Raw genomic sequence first — 14,680 nt, 5'->3', positions numbered from 1 at the left:
GAATGGAGCGATTTTGCTTTAACAAGGAAAAAAAATCCCTTAGCTGCTTAACTATATAATAAACAAAGCTCTGGTTCTGAAACATCTTGGGAGGAGTCTTGGCCTGAAGCTTGAGACCCTCCTCCAGATCTGGATTGACTTTGCAGCGGATCACCGGATAGCACCAGATGCTGCCTACTTGTGTGAGAGAGTCAACAGAGCAAAGGTAACCAAGAATTTTCAACATGAACCTGGAGACGCTGAGGGAGATCCTGCCTATGGATGTGCTTTCTGCCTCTGCAGCCCTTGCCTGTGGCTCAGTGGCAGCTGTGGTGGTGTGGAAATGGATGCTGCACAGAGGTGTCCAGAGGAAGATGGAAGAGGCCAGGCAATGGTGAGACGGAAGCTTGGAGCAAATGGAAAGAGTGGTTGTGAAGCAGAAGGTGATTCCCCCCCTCCCCATCTTGGTGGGTTGGGATTGACATGGAGGCCACTTCTCAAAGTAGGCTCTTATCACATCCTCTGAGGTGATTATTTTTAGTGTTTCTGAAAGGAAGAGTTCAAATGAACTATGTTCAAAACAAATCAGCTGGGTCAATTTAGTCTCTGTTTTAATGCTTCCTCCTGAAAAGGAGCCTTTTAATTTGTTTTTCAAGATTTGAGGTAGGGTAGGGTTTTCAGGAGATTTTCTATGCTTGAATATAGAATGAGGCTTCAAGTTACTAGTAGTAAGTCAGTGGCATCCATCTGCACTGTAAGCAGGATTTAAGTAAACTGAAATATCACAGTGAAACAAGGACCTCTATGAAAGAACATCTGGTGGCTCTTATATCTCTGATTGTTGGAATCTTCTCAGGTTTTTATCAGTCCTGGTTTTGAAACAAAATATACCCAAGGGATTATTTCTGAATGTTATGGAGAGGGTTTTTGAAAACAATGTGGCTGGGAGACAGGTCTTGTCAGATCTTGGAAGCTGAGTAGGGTCAGCCCTGACCAGTATTTGGGTGAGAGACTTCCAAGGAATACCAAGGTCATGATGGTGAGGCAGGCAACCCATCTTTGAATATCTCTTGTCGGGAAAAACCTACAACATTGCTATAAGTCAGCTGCCCCAGAGCTGCTCATTGCCTCTGTGGCGAGATGGACCATATAGCATTCCTATTTTTTATCCTGGGGAATTTACCCAGCTGTGCATGTCTCTAGGCTTCTAGCTTCATGCCACCATTTAAACATTTTTTTCATTTATTATTTCATATATCACCCCTCCCCACAAGCATGCTTGTGGTGTTTCACAACATAACATAAAATCACAAACTTTTAGTTAAAATACCATTAAAACAATGGTATGGATATTTTGTTTGATATCACAATAAAATATTTGAATTGAGAAAAAAACCCAATTCAGCACTCTTGTATTTATGGATGATTCTGTTGGTCTGCTTTTTAAACCATTTTGTGAATGGTACGGGTATTGTTCTGATTCTAGTTCTTTAGAGAGAATAATGAAGATGAGTGGAAGGCCTGTAGATTTTGTTGGTACTAGTTTTGGCCTCAACCAAGCCATTTTGGTGGAAGAGTGCCGTAGTTCTATCAGGTCCTGAGTCTCTCATTCCACCAGACTGGGACCATGGTTGAAAATGCCCTGGCCTTGGTTGAGGCCACACTTTCCTCCAGTATGTTAATACTAGACAATCTTATGGTTCTTCTGGGAGCATACTGGGAGAGGAGTTCCCTTAGAGACGTAGGGTTTGGGTTCTGAATACAGATATTTTCACCATACCAGAGCAAAGATGCCAGGGGTCGTTTATAAGGACATCAAAGACAATACTCCTTATCAGATCCTGAGGGAGATCTTGTCCCAAGGTGCTTCAACCAACTCAAAGCAGCCTGCTTCCTCCCTGTTCTTTAGTGTTTCAAGCTGTCATTCCTTTTCACATTGGTATGTTTCCTGATAGGCTGCATGAAAACCAGTTTCCGAATAGCCATATTACCCTGGGATGGACTGAGCTATGGTGATCAGAAGCTGCTAAGTATGTCACAGACTGAATAGTGCCAGGCTGCACAGCTGCTTTGACAACAAGTCTGGTTGGGATTTTTCCAACCCAACACGTCTTGCAGCCAGATGGCAACTGCAGAGAACCTGACTTTCCGAGTGCTGCAGGGCACAATTCAGATCTGGACCATGGTGCAAGAGTAAGAGAAGCTCCCTGCCCATGCCATATCACGATTAAAACAGATGGCAATCACTTCCCTAGAGAATTCTAAACACCCAACCCCTCGCCCCCATTCAGCCTGAGGGCCAAGTTCTCTTCCAGTGGCAGCAGGGAGCCAGATCTAACCTATCCTGAGGATCCTCTGATGGTAATGCTGAGACCCCCTCCCTCTCGAGCTATGGCACAAAACTGCACTGTGGCTCAGTTGCAAAGTGAGAAAAAGCCAGTTGAAGGGCAAAGGATACAAGGAAGAAATGCAGGTCTGAATTCCACCATTTTGAAGGCTGAACTCAGCACTGCGTTTTTTCCATACAGCTGCTAATGAAGCATCTGCATGGATTGCTCTATCCACAGACATTTTTCCTTTCAGTTGGATCAAGGAGAAAGCCCTTCAAGGTTCCATGAGTCATGCTCAAAAGTAGCATAATGTCACGTGGAGTTGGGTAAAGGACTGATTTGAGGGCCAGGTTAGGAACAACTCCTGGGAAATAATGTACCACACAGCTTCCACACTAAACCAGCTCTAGCAGCTTGTTACTACACAACAGCAGCCATGCTACAAAAGCCAGTGTGATACAGTGTCAAAGACTGACTAGGACTTGTATCCCCATTTTGCCATGGAAGCTCACTGAGTGGCCTTGGCCCAGTTACTCAGTCTCCAACTAATTCACCTCACAGGCAGTGAGAATGAACATTAAGAGCACTAGGGTGCCTCTCAGGGGACTGATGTCTTCATCTACCACCGGGGCTGAGGTAGCCCTATGACATAAAGGTGTGTCTGGCCCGATGTAAGACAGGGGAGACTGGAATAGAGAGTAAATGACAAAAATAGCTGAAAATGAGGGAGGAAAGATAAGAGTTAGGTTAGTTGGTGCATGGCAGGGAAAGAAGGAGGCAGATGTTCCCTGTAAGTTATTGTGGGTTCCCACTTGTATATCTATGTCTGAGACAAGACTTCCAGGCCTCATTATCCCTTGTAACATTTCTGCTTCCCATTGCAGAACCCTGGAGTCCAAACAGAAAGTATTCTGTCTCTCCTGCTGGTGAAACTGGCAGAGAAACTGCAGGAAGAGACTCTCCAGGGACTGTTCTGTATGCATACATAAGCCGAGTGAGTGCAATAAGGACTATTGTTGCTGCATTACTCCCCCATGTTGCTATTCAGTGTGTGGACTGCCACTTCACTTGCTACATGAAAACATGTGTAATTGTTTATGTTTATTTAATCGGGTTTTTATGATGCCTGTTTAAGAAACCTGCCTGAGGCAGCTCACAAAAAAAAATCATACAATATTTTAAAATCTTTTATTTGCCTAAAATATTTAAATTCTATGAAACTGTATTTGTGTTAACATCTGGCCACCCAGTTAAGATCCTTTTTTCAAGCCCTGCTCTGTGCTCTCCCTTCAGAGGTGATATACTTGGAAACCAGAGACAGGGCTTTTTCAGTAGTGGTGCCTGCCTTTCTCAAAAGATCTGTCTGGGTTTTAGACAAAGAAGTCCTCCTGGACCTTGTCTTACAATGCATTATACTCATTCCAGATGTACAGCACTAAAACTTTGAGGACTTTCTCATTTCTTCCCATGGAAATTTGGGGGAGCGCTCTTATACTATAGACTGGAATTTTGATGTAAATTTTGAAATCAATTAATTGCTATTCTATCTTTCATGATAATATATTATTAAAGATTTCAGTATTTTCAACATTATTTAACTTAATATCCAGCCTTGTTGGTAGTAATGCTATGGTGAGTTTCAGAGAGTTTCCATCCACGTAATATACCGCATATACTCGCATATAAGCCGACCCACATATAAACCAAGGCACCTAATTTTACCACAATATTTGGGCAAACTTATTGATTCACATATAAGCTGAGGGTGGGAAATGCTCAATCATCACAGGCTCTCCCATCCAGCCTCCCTCCAACAAATGCAGAAAAATCAAGAGGATGATTAGCTGCTGGTTTTTGTACCCCACTTTTCACTAACCAAAGGAGTCTCAAAGCGGCTTACAATTACCTTCCCTTCCTCTCTTCATAATTACCTTCCCTTCCTCTCTTCATGCCAGACACCCTGAGAGAGCTCTGACAGAACTGCTCTGTGACAACGGTTCTGGCAGGAAAACCAAGCAGTGCCCCCCAGGCCAGCAAACCAGAGCAGAACAACAGTACCTGAAATTGGCAACCTACTACAACAAGTACAGCAGCTACCAGACTGACCTCTAACTACAACTGCAGTGCCCCTCCCCCAGAACAAAACACTGAAATAAAGAACTGTAAAACTGAACATTGAAAGAAAGCACTGTAAAAATCAACTTATAAAAGAAACACAACTCCAAGAAGAAAAGGCAAACAATGCTGCCCCTCAGATATAAGAGGAAACACTAGGAGAAAGAAACAGTAAATTCCAAAGCACCCCAAAATTCCACCCCACCCCACCCACAGAAACCAAAAGAATAGTTTGGAAGAAGTGATTACGAAGAAGAAGAAGTGAAGGCTTATGGAAAAAAAGATCAGAGCCCCTCAGTCAAACTCTTGATGCCCTACAAGCTGCCAGAGCAAGCTCAGCTTGCAGTACACATTTGCAATGCAACGATTGGCTGGCTGGAGAAGGCTTTTATTCCAATTACCATATATACCCGCGTATAAGTCGAGGGCCTTTTCAGTGTGAAAAAAGGTTCTGAAAAACTAGGCTTATACATGAGTATATATGGGACTTTTGTTTACTGTGTTCACTGTACCTTCCTACCTTTTTCCTACCTTTCAGATGGCAAAAATTAAAGATACATTTGTTTTAGTAGCAAGGAATGCAGCCGTTTGCAACTCTTTCTCAAGTATGGGTTATACTTGCTATTTTTCTTATAGAAAATGAAGATATTTATCCTTTAAAATTCCATAAATATGCCAAATAGTGCAATTTCATGCATGAACTAAATTACAAATGATGCATTTTATGTATTTCAGTGGACTAAAAGCAGTTTGATATGAAAGTAAGGTCCATTCTGCATGACTTCAATGTTGCAAAAGGCTTCCAAATTTTAAACGCTACTAATTTGCAGTTATGCATGACATCGCACACAATCTGCCACACTCCTGAAACCAATCCACAAAAAGCGATTCGTTGTAGCGCTTAAAGGGAAATCCAGGAAAGTGGATTCACCCTCCGAAAAGTGCTACACTCTTGCAAACAATCTGCAACAGTAGCGAAAAAGACCTGTGCATTCCCATTGTTGCGGTTCCAGCCAAGTCCCTCCCCCTGGCTCTCTTCTCCAAACTTCCGGCAAAGCGATCGCCATTTTTTTTCTCTCGGAGCGAGCAGAAAGCAATGAACTGGTGAGCCTTCATTCACCCAGCGAGGCTTCTCAGGCTACAGTCCCTCCACAGAGCTGCTTTAAAGCTCCCCTCAAGTCACCAAGCACAACACAGCCCCGTTTGCAAGTTCCCTTTATATTCGGCCAAAAATCGCACCCGTGCATGGGGGGGGATTTTTTTTCACTCGGGGGAGCGTGGTAACGATGAAACGGCAGCTTACACGGCAGCTGCCAGCTAGATGGGTCTCTACGTTAGGAAGAAGCAAGGAATCAAGGCATATTCATTGCAACGTGTGTTTTTCTTTTTCTTTTTTTAAACTGTGCTTAAAGGGAAAGGGGCTTTTCGGGAGCATGATAATGGCCACCCATTGGCTGTTTGTTTGATTGACGGTCAGGGGCGGGACAAAGCACAGAAAAAATCGCTTCCTTTCTAGCAATTTTTGGCGAGACCGAAAACCTGTGGGAAACGATTGAAACGCTACTGGATTCCACTATAAAGGCAGGTATGTGTAACACTGAGATTGCACTTTTAAAAATAGCGTTTCCGCTTTCAGGAACCAATTGGCAACATTGGTCCTTGTGCGGAATGGGCCTAAGTATTGCATATATTTCAGTTTTCCCAAAGCAAGTCCCATATGCTATGGTAACAGAATATTATAATAGCATTCTGTTGAAAACTGGAGGACATTGTACAGATGAACAGATAAGATAGTGAGTTGTTGAAATCTTTCATGGCCAGAGTCAACTTGTTGTTGTGGTCTGTTGTGGTCTCTGGTGGTGAAGGGGCCCTTATTACTGGAGGAGGATCCATGCTAGGCTTTGGGACTGATGTTGCTGGGAGCATCCGCCTGCCATCCAGCTTCTGTGGGATTTGTGGAATAAAGCCAACCGGAAATCGGCTGAGGTAGGTCCTGGAATCTTCACTGGCCAAACATCTGAGAACTAATAAATCTGGTTTTCTAACAATAGCAAGACTTAATTACAGCAAAAACAAGAAGTGTTTTGAAAATTCAGAAATCAAAGATCAGACATTTAACTTGTAACTAATGCTATTGTCATCACATTACTAGTTTTTTTGTTATTACTTATATTTGTTTTTTTATTTTTATCATTGTATTTAATGGGAATGTGATAATCAAAAAATTAAAAATCTTCACAATTCACTCAAAAATGTTTCCAAATTGCAGTTAAATGGCTAATGACCTCCAAAGGAATTAAATGATGAAAATTTTGACTTTAAAACAAATATTTGCAGTCTGTGCTGTTTAAATGAATTAAGAGTCTAGAAAATAAATGTTGTTTATTTGCTTTCCCTTTAATTTTCCCCACCCCTTAATATTTTGGAATGAATATAAAAGCCATAACCAGAGTAAAGTTATGGATCTGTCCAAAATCTAAGATAAAATACAATCAAACAATAATAATTATAAGAAACTATAACAATCCTTAACTCAGACCCCCACCCCCACCCCCAAGGACTACATTGAAACCACTGCTGGCATTGCACACTGCCTGTACTTGCTTTAAATATCTGTCTAAGATTTGCATCTGAAGCATAGCTGGCTGTTTCGATGGTTTTTAAAGTAAATGTATATCTTATTTGCACATTTTGTAGCACCCTTGGCCTTGCAAGCTCAATAGGTGGCATGAAGTCGGGTAAGTAATTTTATTTAATCCAAATAGTCAAGAAAATCTATGCTCCATTTTAGAAAAGAAATGTGTTGCCTTTGGAGAATATAAGGGTAATGTTCCCTTTGTTAATTCACAAATAAAAATTTGTTTTACTTTTACTTTTACTTTAATAAATAGGTTTATTTATACATCCTGAGATCATTAGCTTTAATCATTTCAGCCTTTGCTATTTGTTTTCGTTTAAACCCATGCTGACTTTCTTAACCAGTCAACAGTGCTGGGGCAAACTGATTAATCCCAAAGAGATTAATCCCTTTACATTGGAAATAATAAATAGATTTTGCATGCTTGGAAGCTCCCAGAGTTGCCCCAAGCTTCTCAAATGAAGACTCTGATGGCATGTCATCATGTCTGCGTATCTGGTGATAAAGGCATGACTAATAGCTGTATCCCTGCCCACTCCTAAATTACATACTATATCAATTGGCATGACTGTTAAGGACCTAAGATCACTAAAGTCATCTTGAAAGTCTTCAGAATAACACTCTCCTTGCCCAAGAGTGGTCATGGAAATTCTCCCTCTCTAAGTCTTCATTTATTTTTCAGTTACAGCAACAATTGGCCCAATGGCAAGAAATGTGGACAGCTTGGTGTTGTGTATGAAGGCTCTTCTGTGTGATGAGCTGTTCCACCTGGACCCATCCATGCCACCCATACCACTCAACGAAGAGGTAATTGGACTCAAAAGGAAGGGACGTGTTTTCCATAACAGTTAAAGGAACTCATTGCTCTTTGCTAGTCAGTTTCCTATGCCTTAAACATTAATTTTGAAATATTTGAAAGATCTACAGAAAGACATTCCTTTGTTTACTTATCTTGTTCAAATAAACCAAGGATATAACTTTGAGGTTAAATTCTTATCTAACCTCTGCTAACGTAAAAATGCATTGCCCTGTCTGAAAAGTCAGTCATGCTATAGCAGGCCAAGGGTTTCTATTATAGAAAGCCCTTCAGCAGTAAATACAACTTTCTTCTTCCAGCTCTATAACAATTCAAACCCTCTTCGGATTGGATACTATGAAGATGATGGATATTTCCAGCCATCTCCTAGCATGAGGAGAGCTGTCCAGGAAACAAAACACCTCCAGGCAGCAGGACACATGGTGTGTTTTCTCTGTCTGTCCGCCTAGCCTACCTTGGATGTTTTTTTGCATCTCTAACAGTTGAATTTCAAACCAGGTATCTTTTACACACAGCTTATTCCCTTTGTTCCTCCACGACTTGACTGTGTTGTAGATGAACTCTTCACCAGAGGCCTGTTTTCAGATGGTGCTGCAAATTTATTGGATAAGTTGTAAGTAGACCTGCAGAAATCTGAACTTGATTGCTCTACCCAGGAAATTACTTTTACAGTCTTGAATGACAGAGTGCAATGTTCAGGACACCTGGGACACTGGACTGCTTGTTACTGAATTAATGGTGTTCACCTATCGTTGAGCTCGGAGAAACTAGTGGTTGATAATATAATACTGATAAAGAAAACTAAGAAATCTGTGGGAAATTCACAGACAAATGGCAATAAGAAGAGGTTGTATCTTTAAATAAAATGTGTATGATTATTTTTTTAAGACTTGAGGATGCTTCCCTGAGTACCAAGATATTGCCTGTCAGATGAGAGGGGTAGAGGGCATGTTTGCTGTTGTATTTGGAAACCCATACTTGGCTGTCAGTTTGTGAAACAAGACCTTTACACCCAGCTTGTCTCAGAATCAGTCACTGGGTGGCAATATAGTCACACTAATGCAGAGCTCAAGCTGTCCTACCATGTAAAAGCCTCTCTTGCTGTCTCTCTCTCTAGACTTACCGAGCAGAATTTATTGCTGAATGGAGGAAACTGAAACTTGATGTCATCCTCTGCCCTGCTGTGGGTCCAGCTTTTAATGAGGGCTACCCTAGGAAATTATTTGGTATTATCTGTGTCCTAGTAATGTGTATTGTGTATGTGTGTATGTGTGTATGTATGTGTGTGTGTGTATCCTGCATATATAAATTTGAACCGAATCCCTATGTTGATAATAGACCCAGAGAATGGGGGTAGGTTCAGATAGACTGTATGTTTCTGCAGAACTGAGTGGTTAAACCCCTCCCCCCAAACAGAGGGATACATAGTCTCAATTTGCACAGTCAACATATAAGAGCATCCCTGTGGCCTGGAAATAGGCAGGCAAGGGAGCCAGAGCTGTCACCGCTACTATCTGGGGAGGCAGAGAGGGAGGAGATGCAAGTGGAACTAGAGGATTCACCACAGCATTGGCTAGGTAGGCAGGGGAGGAAGATCAGGACCTACTGATGCACCTGGCAGATGGGCCGCTAGCTAAGCAGGGTGGAAGAGGCCCTGCCATTGCCCTGCAAGTGGATGGGAAGGAGCAGGAGTTGATGCTGCCGACACTTTTGTATGGGACTACTGTAGACAGACCAACAAATTGTTGACTGATCAAGTGGGTGAAGGAAGGGATTGCCCTACCTCAAGTGTCGCAGTTCTCAGCTAGTATGTTTGTGTACAGATGTGTAAATGTAAAATATCTGCCACCTCCAAGAAGCAAGTTGTATTTCTGTCCACTCCATGGTAATTGCCTTGCAGGGGGTTAAAGGCCTGGCTGAAGATTAAGAATCCAATAATATGTAGGAGCAATTTTTTTTTTTTAAAAAGAAAGTTAAATGGGAACATTTTGCAAGTTGTTGAACAATTCAAATGCATGACCCCTGGACAATTTTCAGAATGTACCTGTCTTTTTCATGACTTCTGCAATTCATTCTTTTATTAGTGTGTCATTTGGCTATGGCTAAATGCCCAGTCTAGCTTAATGCTGTCTACTGGGACTACTAGGGACTTTTACTGCTGATGCCAGAGTTGGGACCTGCAATCTTCTGTGGGCAAAGCCAGTGATCCCCATAGTTCAAAAGAGCCTCCAAATGATGTGAATTAATATTTTCAAATGGCTACAGTCAAGAAAAATTACACAAGCTCCTCAAACATGAAACTTTCCCCCTGACCTCCCACAATGCATTGTTTCCACTCTGATTCCATTGGAAGAAAATATAGTAGTTGTAAGAGAGTCTTCCAATAGGAATGTCAGTGGGGATATAGTCCCCCAGCCTTGCATTGTTGCCGATTCATTATTTCTGGTTTTATTTTGGAAAGGGTATGGCTCAGTGGTGTTCCACATGCTTTGCATCTGGCATCTTTCATTAAAGGTAGCTGAGAAAGGCCTGAGACCATAGAGAGTTGCTGCCAATCAGAGTAGACCATTCTGAGCCAGGTGGACTGGCCAAATTTGGTATGAAGCAAGAGCATCTGTTGGTATGGAGTTGATGAAAACGTTCCACATGTGGTTACTATTGGAGTTAACAGTGACAAAGGTTCCTTCTGAAGCAGAATCATACTCACAATGTTGAATAATTTATCTGGATTTCAGCTGCTACATCATACACCAATTTGTACAATGTCCTCAACTTCCCTGCTGGGGTCATACCAGTTAGTACGGTTACATCAGCTGATGATGAAGAACTGAAATACTACCGGGGGCATTATGGAGATCCTTGGGATAAGAGATTCAAAAAGGTTGGTGTACAGTCTACAGATGTTCAAATGCTTTGGCCTGTTATTTGTATATATCCTATATACTTTCTCTTTCTGTTGGTCTGTAGGCTGTTGAAGGTGCTGTTGGGCTTCCAGTGTGTGGCTTTGTCTTGGCAAGAAGAGTTGTGCCTTCGGCTCATGAAGGAGTTGGAGACAGTTGTCCATGAGAGGAGAACAAAAATATGATCTATTGCATCAAAACATACCAACTATGCACACTTACAGAACAAAACAGATGGGCACTAGGAAGATTAGAGCATCTCAGATTTCTCCATTTCTAAAATATATGCAGTATAAGACAAAGTGATTAATTAAATATACTTCCTCATATTCAAAAGGAACTATTTATGATAGAAGTCTAGTTCTCACAAAAGGGTTAGATTTCCAATTCTGCCTATTACATGTCCAGAGACTGCAGGTTGACTGCCTCTTCCTACAATCTGCAGATTTTCAGAAGCAGAAGTCTGTACCAATGTTATTTGCAGCCATGATGGTCCAAAGTCATGATCCCGAAACAAAGCAACATCTGTGTAATATCTTTTATTAGGCCCAACCATAATCACAGGCAGCAGTGTGCAAGCTTTTGGGTTCCCCAGGCTGGATGTTACAAAGTAAAAAAGTGATGAGGGGATGAAGATGTTTCAAGGAAGATTATTAAGGCCTGTTCTTGGTTTTAGAAAACAGATCAACAATGAAATATCCAGACAGTCAAAGGAGAAGCCTGAGGAGGCTTTTATGTTTAAACTAGTTATGGCTTCAGTGTGGTTTGAATTCTCTTTAATGCTTACAGCAAGATTCCCCAGTGTGGTTCTCATGCATGTCAAGGCAGCACCAACACCTTTTCTGGCATCTGCCAAGTGTTTTTAGGCAGAGGATGGGACCAAGATTGGATGCTGAAGTACTAATCCCAAAAGCTTAGGGATGAAAGAGCTGAGGAGCTGTTTTTCCCTTCAGGGCAAGAACAGCCTCAGGTACACCACACTGTTGCTGAGGTAAATATCACCCAGAACACGAATTTGTCAGACAAAAAGGAGAGGTCACAAGAAGCTAGAGGTTCAAAGAGTTTATAAATCAGTCACTGCAAAGCCAGGTATAGACTCTATTTAGAGACTGGTGAGGCAACAGGCAGTAAAAGATTAATCAAGTCTCCAATAACCTCTTTAAATGGGGTTGTGAGAATATGGTTTGTGAATCCCAACCTATATGGAAAGATAATACTGCAGCCATGAGTAACTGAACTGAGGATGTATATAAGCCCTGATCCTTAAGGGAAAGAAGGTAAAAGATCTCAGGTAGAGAGCTCAGATCTGGACTGATGCCCCTGTATCTTGCCCAAATAGAGAAGAGCTGCCAAATAGAGGAGTATGGTTTTCTAGTGGACACTAGGACCTCTGCTACTCTATCCATAGCTGTAATAGATTCTCAGCCATGTAGTCGGGTACAATGAATTGATGTTGTGCTGGCGTAGGGGACTGATGTGGGACAGACTGGGGGAAGTTTCATGAATGGGTCTTTTGCACGGGACCACAGTTTTGCAAACCATATCCTCTTGGACTAGAAGGGAGTGAATACAGGAGGTCTGATCCATTTTTATTAAGCCATCAGGGTTAATTGCAGGGGGGAGGGTTGGAAGGAATAGAAAAGGGTTCCATGACATGGCAATCAGAAAGCATCCACCAGGGATCTGACTCCCAACCTCGCTCAAAAGCAAAAAAATTGGCATTTTCTGATGCAATTTTCTGTCTTCTGATGCAAACAGATCTAATGAAGGGTGTCCCATAACATGAGTATTGGCCATAGGTATTTGTCATCCAGGGACCAATCCAGGGACCTTTAATTTTTCCCCTACTGATCAGAGCAGTTCATGTCTTAAGTGGAATAAACCTGTAATCTTAAAAAGAGCAAAGGGTGAAGGTGATCATCAATATTTTTGCTCAACATTAATGACATTTTTGCCTAATATTAATGACAACTCCAAAAGTATTACACATGCATGTATCATTTTACACAATATTATTATTAATATTATTTTTTAATTTATAGATTACCCTTTCCAGTCAGGCTCAATAATTATTACAGAACTTCATCATAACAATTAATGCAACTATGGCAAAAATATATCTTTCTGACTGCTATTATAGTGAACAGGCTAGTCCCTGTGTGAATGACAGAAGCCACAAAACAAAGTAGTTTACAGAAGACTGGGGGTTATTAAAGCATTATGGCATAATGTTCTGTTTGGAGAGAATCCTTAAATGCTATCATCCTTGTTTTAATGCTATCGGGTGCCATTCAGAAATTCAATGTATTTCTATTGTCATTCAGAACAAACCAGTGGATTCAAACAAACATTGTCTGCTGTTCATTTTAGTATGTCCTGCCTATGAGTGAAGGCTGTGTGAATATGCTTGTGTGTGCAAATATGTTGTGGAAACATTAATGTGAACATTTTTAATGCCAATAGCTCACTATGTTTGAAATATTTAAATAAAATCCCACCCCATGAGCTGCCAGTGTTTCAGAATAGTGTCTCAGAACAGTGAACTATCTGTGGATGAAAAGTAAACCATCGTAGTCTTCAGTGAACTTCAGACAAGTCATCATGGCTTCTCTGTTATCATTTTAGCGGTGCTGCAATGTATTTTCTTCCCATGCTGTTTTCTTTACATCCAGAATACACCCAAAATACATCCATGGGATCCTGTAGTTTCTGATCTCTACAGCATGTTACCTGTCTGGAAAACACCACAATCATCATGAAGTAAAATAATATAAGCATTCTATGAGCAGTGCTGGGTACATTAGAACAGTGATTCTAAACACTTATGTTCCACTGATTTTGGTGGGAAAGAATTCAATCTCTTCCAGCGAAATTGATCCCCTATAAAGTGCTTAATGAATATCCATTCAAATTAATGTGAGTTTTGCACAGATGCTCAATTTTTTGCTCACCAATGGAATTTAGAAATGTACATTCACAAACTAAACTTTAGGAAAATTACACCTATTGACTTGTGCATAAATCACAGTTTCATAGGAAAACGACTTCAAGAATGAAACTTAAATGGGATTCAAATTTGACCTAGGGGCAGGTACATTGTCCTCAGCATTTGTCTCAAATGTGGAAAGCTTGTGAGGGTGAATCTTATTCCAGTAAGTCACCATGATTTGCTTTTGAAATTGGGGGGGGGGGGGCTGCTGACTGATTTGCAGTTGTTTCCAAAGTTATCACACCCTGCTTGTCTCTTGGAATCCCAAGAAGATACTTTGCACTGAAAATAGAAAGGAACAGGTGGACTCTTTTCTACTGCCAAACTGCTGGCTATAAAGTATGCTGAAATGCTGAGAAGAATTCACTGATGACAGATTAAAAGCATACAACCTGTGATTCTCTGCAGATGCCTCCGTAACTGAACTTGCAAAAAGTTCTCCAACTTCTGGACATTCCAGCTTCTCTTTTCCAGCTGCCTGGAACTGACAGTTTCTGGGCAGGATTACAAATCACCACCCCTTTCCATTCCTTTCTCTCTGCCTTTTAGCTCCCAGGAACTCAGGGCTTGAGTAGCTCCCCTGGTTGAGAGCTGCAAGAATATGGCTCTAGAGAAAGTAAAGGAGCTCTTCCCTGAGGTGCAGGTTGATAGGTACTTAGTCTCGGCTGTGCTTTGTGGGTCAGCCACTGCCATCTTGGTGTCAAGATGGGTGAACCAGAGAAAGGTCCAGAAGAAACTTGAAGAGGCCAAGAGAAGACGAGAGCTTGGCTTCCAGCGAATGGAGAAAGCAGCAAAACAGTTTAAACAGCAGGTATTTTTTCCCTCTTCAGGTATATGGAACCGGGATTGCATGCCGCTTCCAAAAACCAGACAGGTTCTGTTTTCTTTTGTTTGTGTGTGTTTGGGTGAAAT

The 14,680-nt window shown here is 41.4% G+C and overlaps 1 protein-coding gene and 1 pseudogene across 2 annotated transcripts in view; both read left to right on the top strand.

Moving 5' to 3' along the window:
- Nucleotides 1-36: 36 nt before the first annotated feature.
- On the top strand, nucleotides 37-13,854 carry LOC143836664 (fatty-acid amide hydrolase 1-like; annotated as a pseudogene). The gene is made up of 11 exons (XR_013230661.1): nucleotides 37-422; nucleotides 3,194-3,422; nucleotides 6,246-6,410; nucleotides 7,122-7,162; nucleotides 7,745-7,869; nucleotides 8,179-8,301; nucleotides 8,395-8,492; nucleotides 8,768-8,804; nucleotides 8,997-9,105; nucleotides 10,615-10,760; nucleotides 10,847-13,854. The product of XR_013230661.1 is annotated as a fatty-acid amide hydrolase 1-like (transcript).
- A 436-nt stretch (nucleotides 13,855-14,290) lies between these two features.
- The window catches only part of LOC143835738 (vitamin D3 hydroxylase-associated protein-like), a 39,349-nt gene continuing 38,959 nt past the window's right edge, over nucleotides 14,291-14,680 (top strand). The window contains exon 1 of the mRNA XM_077333879.1: nucleotides 14,291-14,579. Within this exon, the coding sequence (XP_077189994.1) occupies nucleotides 14,370-14,579 (210 nt within the window). The 5' untranslated portion in view covers nucleotides 14,291-14,369. The remainder of the gene's footprint in view (nucleotides 14,580-14,680) is intronic.

Source organism: Paroedura picta, chromosome 4, assembly GCF_049243985.1.
Source record: "Paroedura picta isolate Pp20150507F chromosome 4, Ppicta_v3.0, whole genome shotgun sequence".
NCBI lineage: Eukaryota > Metazoa > Chordata > Lepidosauria > Squamata > Gekkonidae > Paroedura > Paroedura picta.
This window is presented reverse-complemented; position numbering and strand designations above follow the sequence as displayed.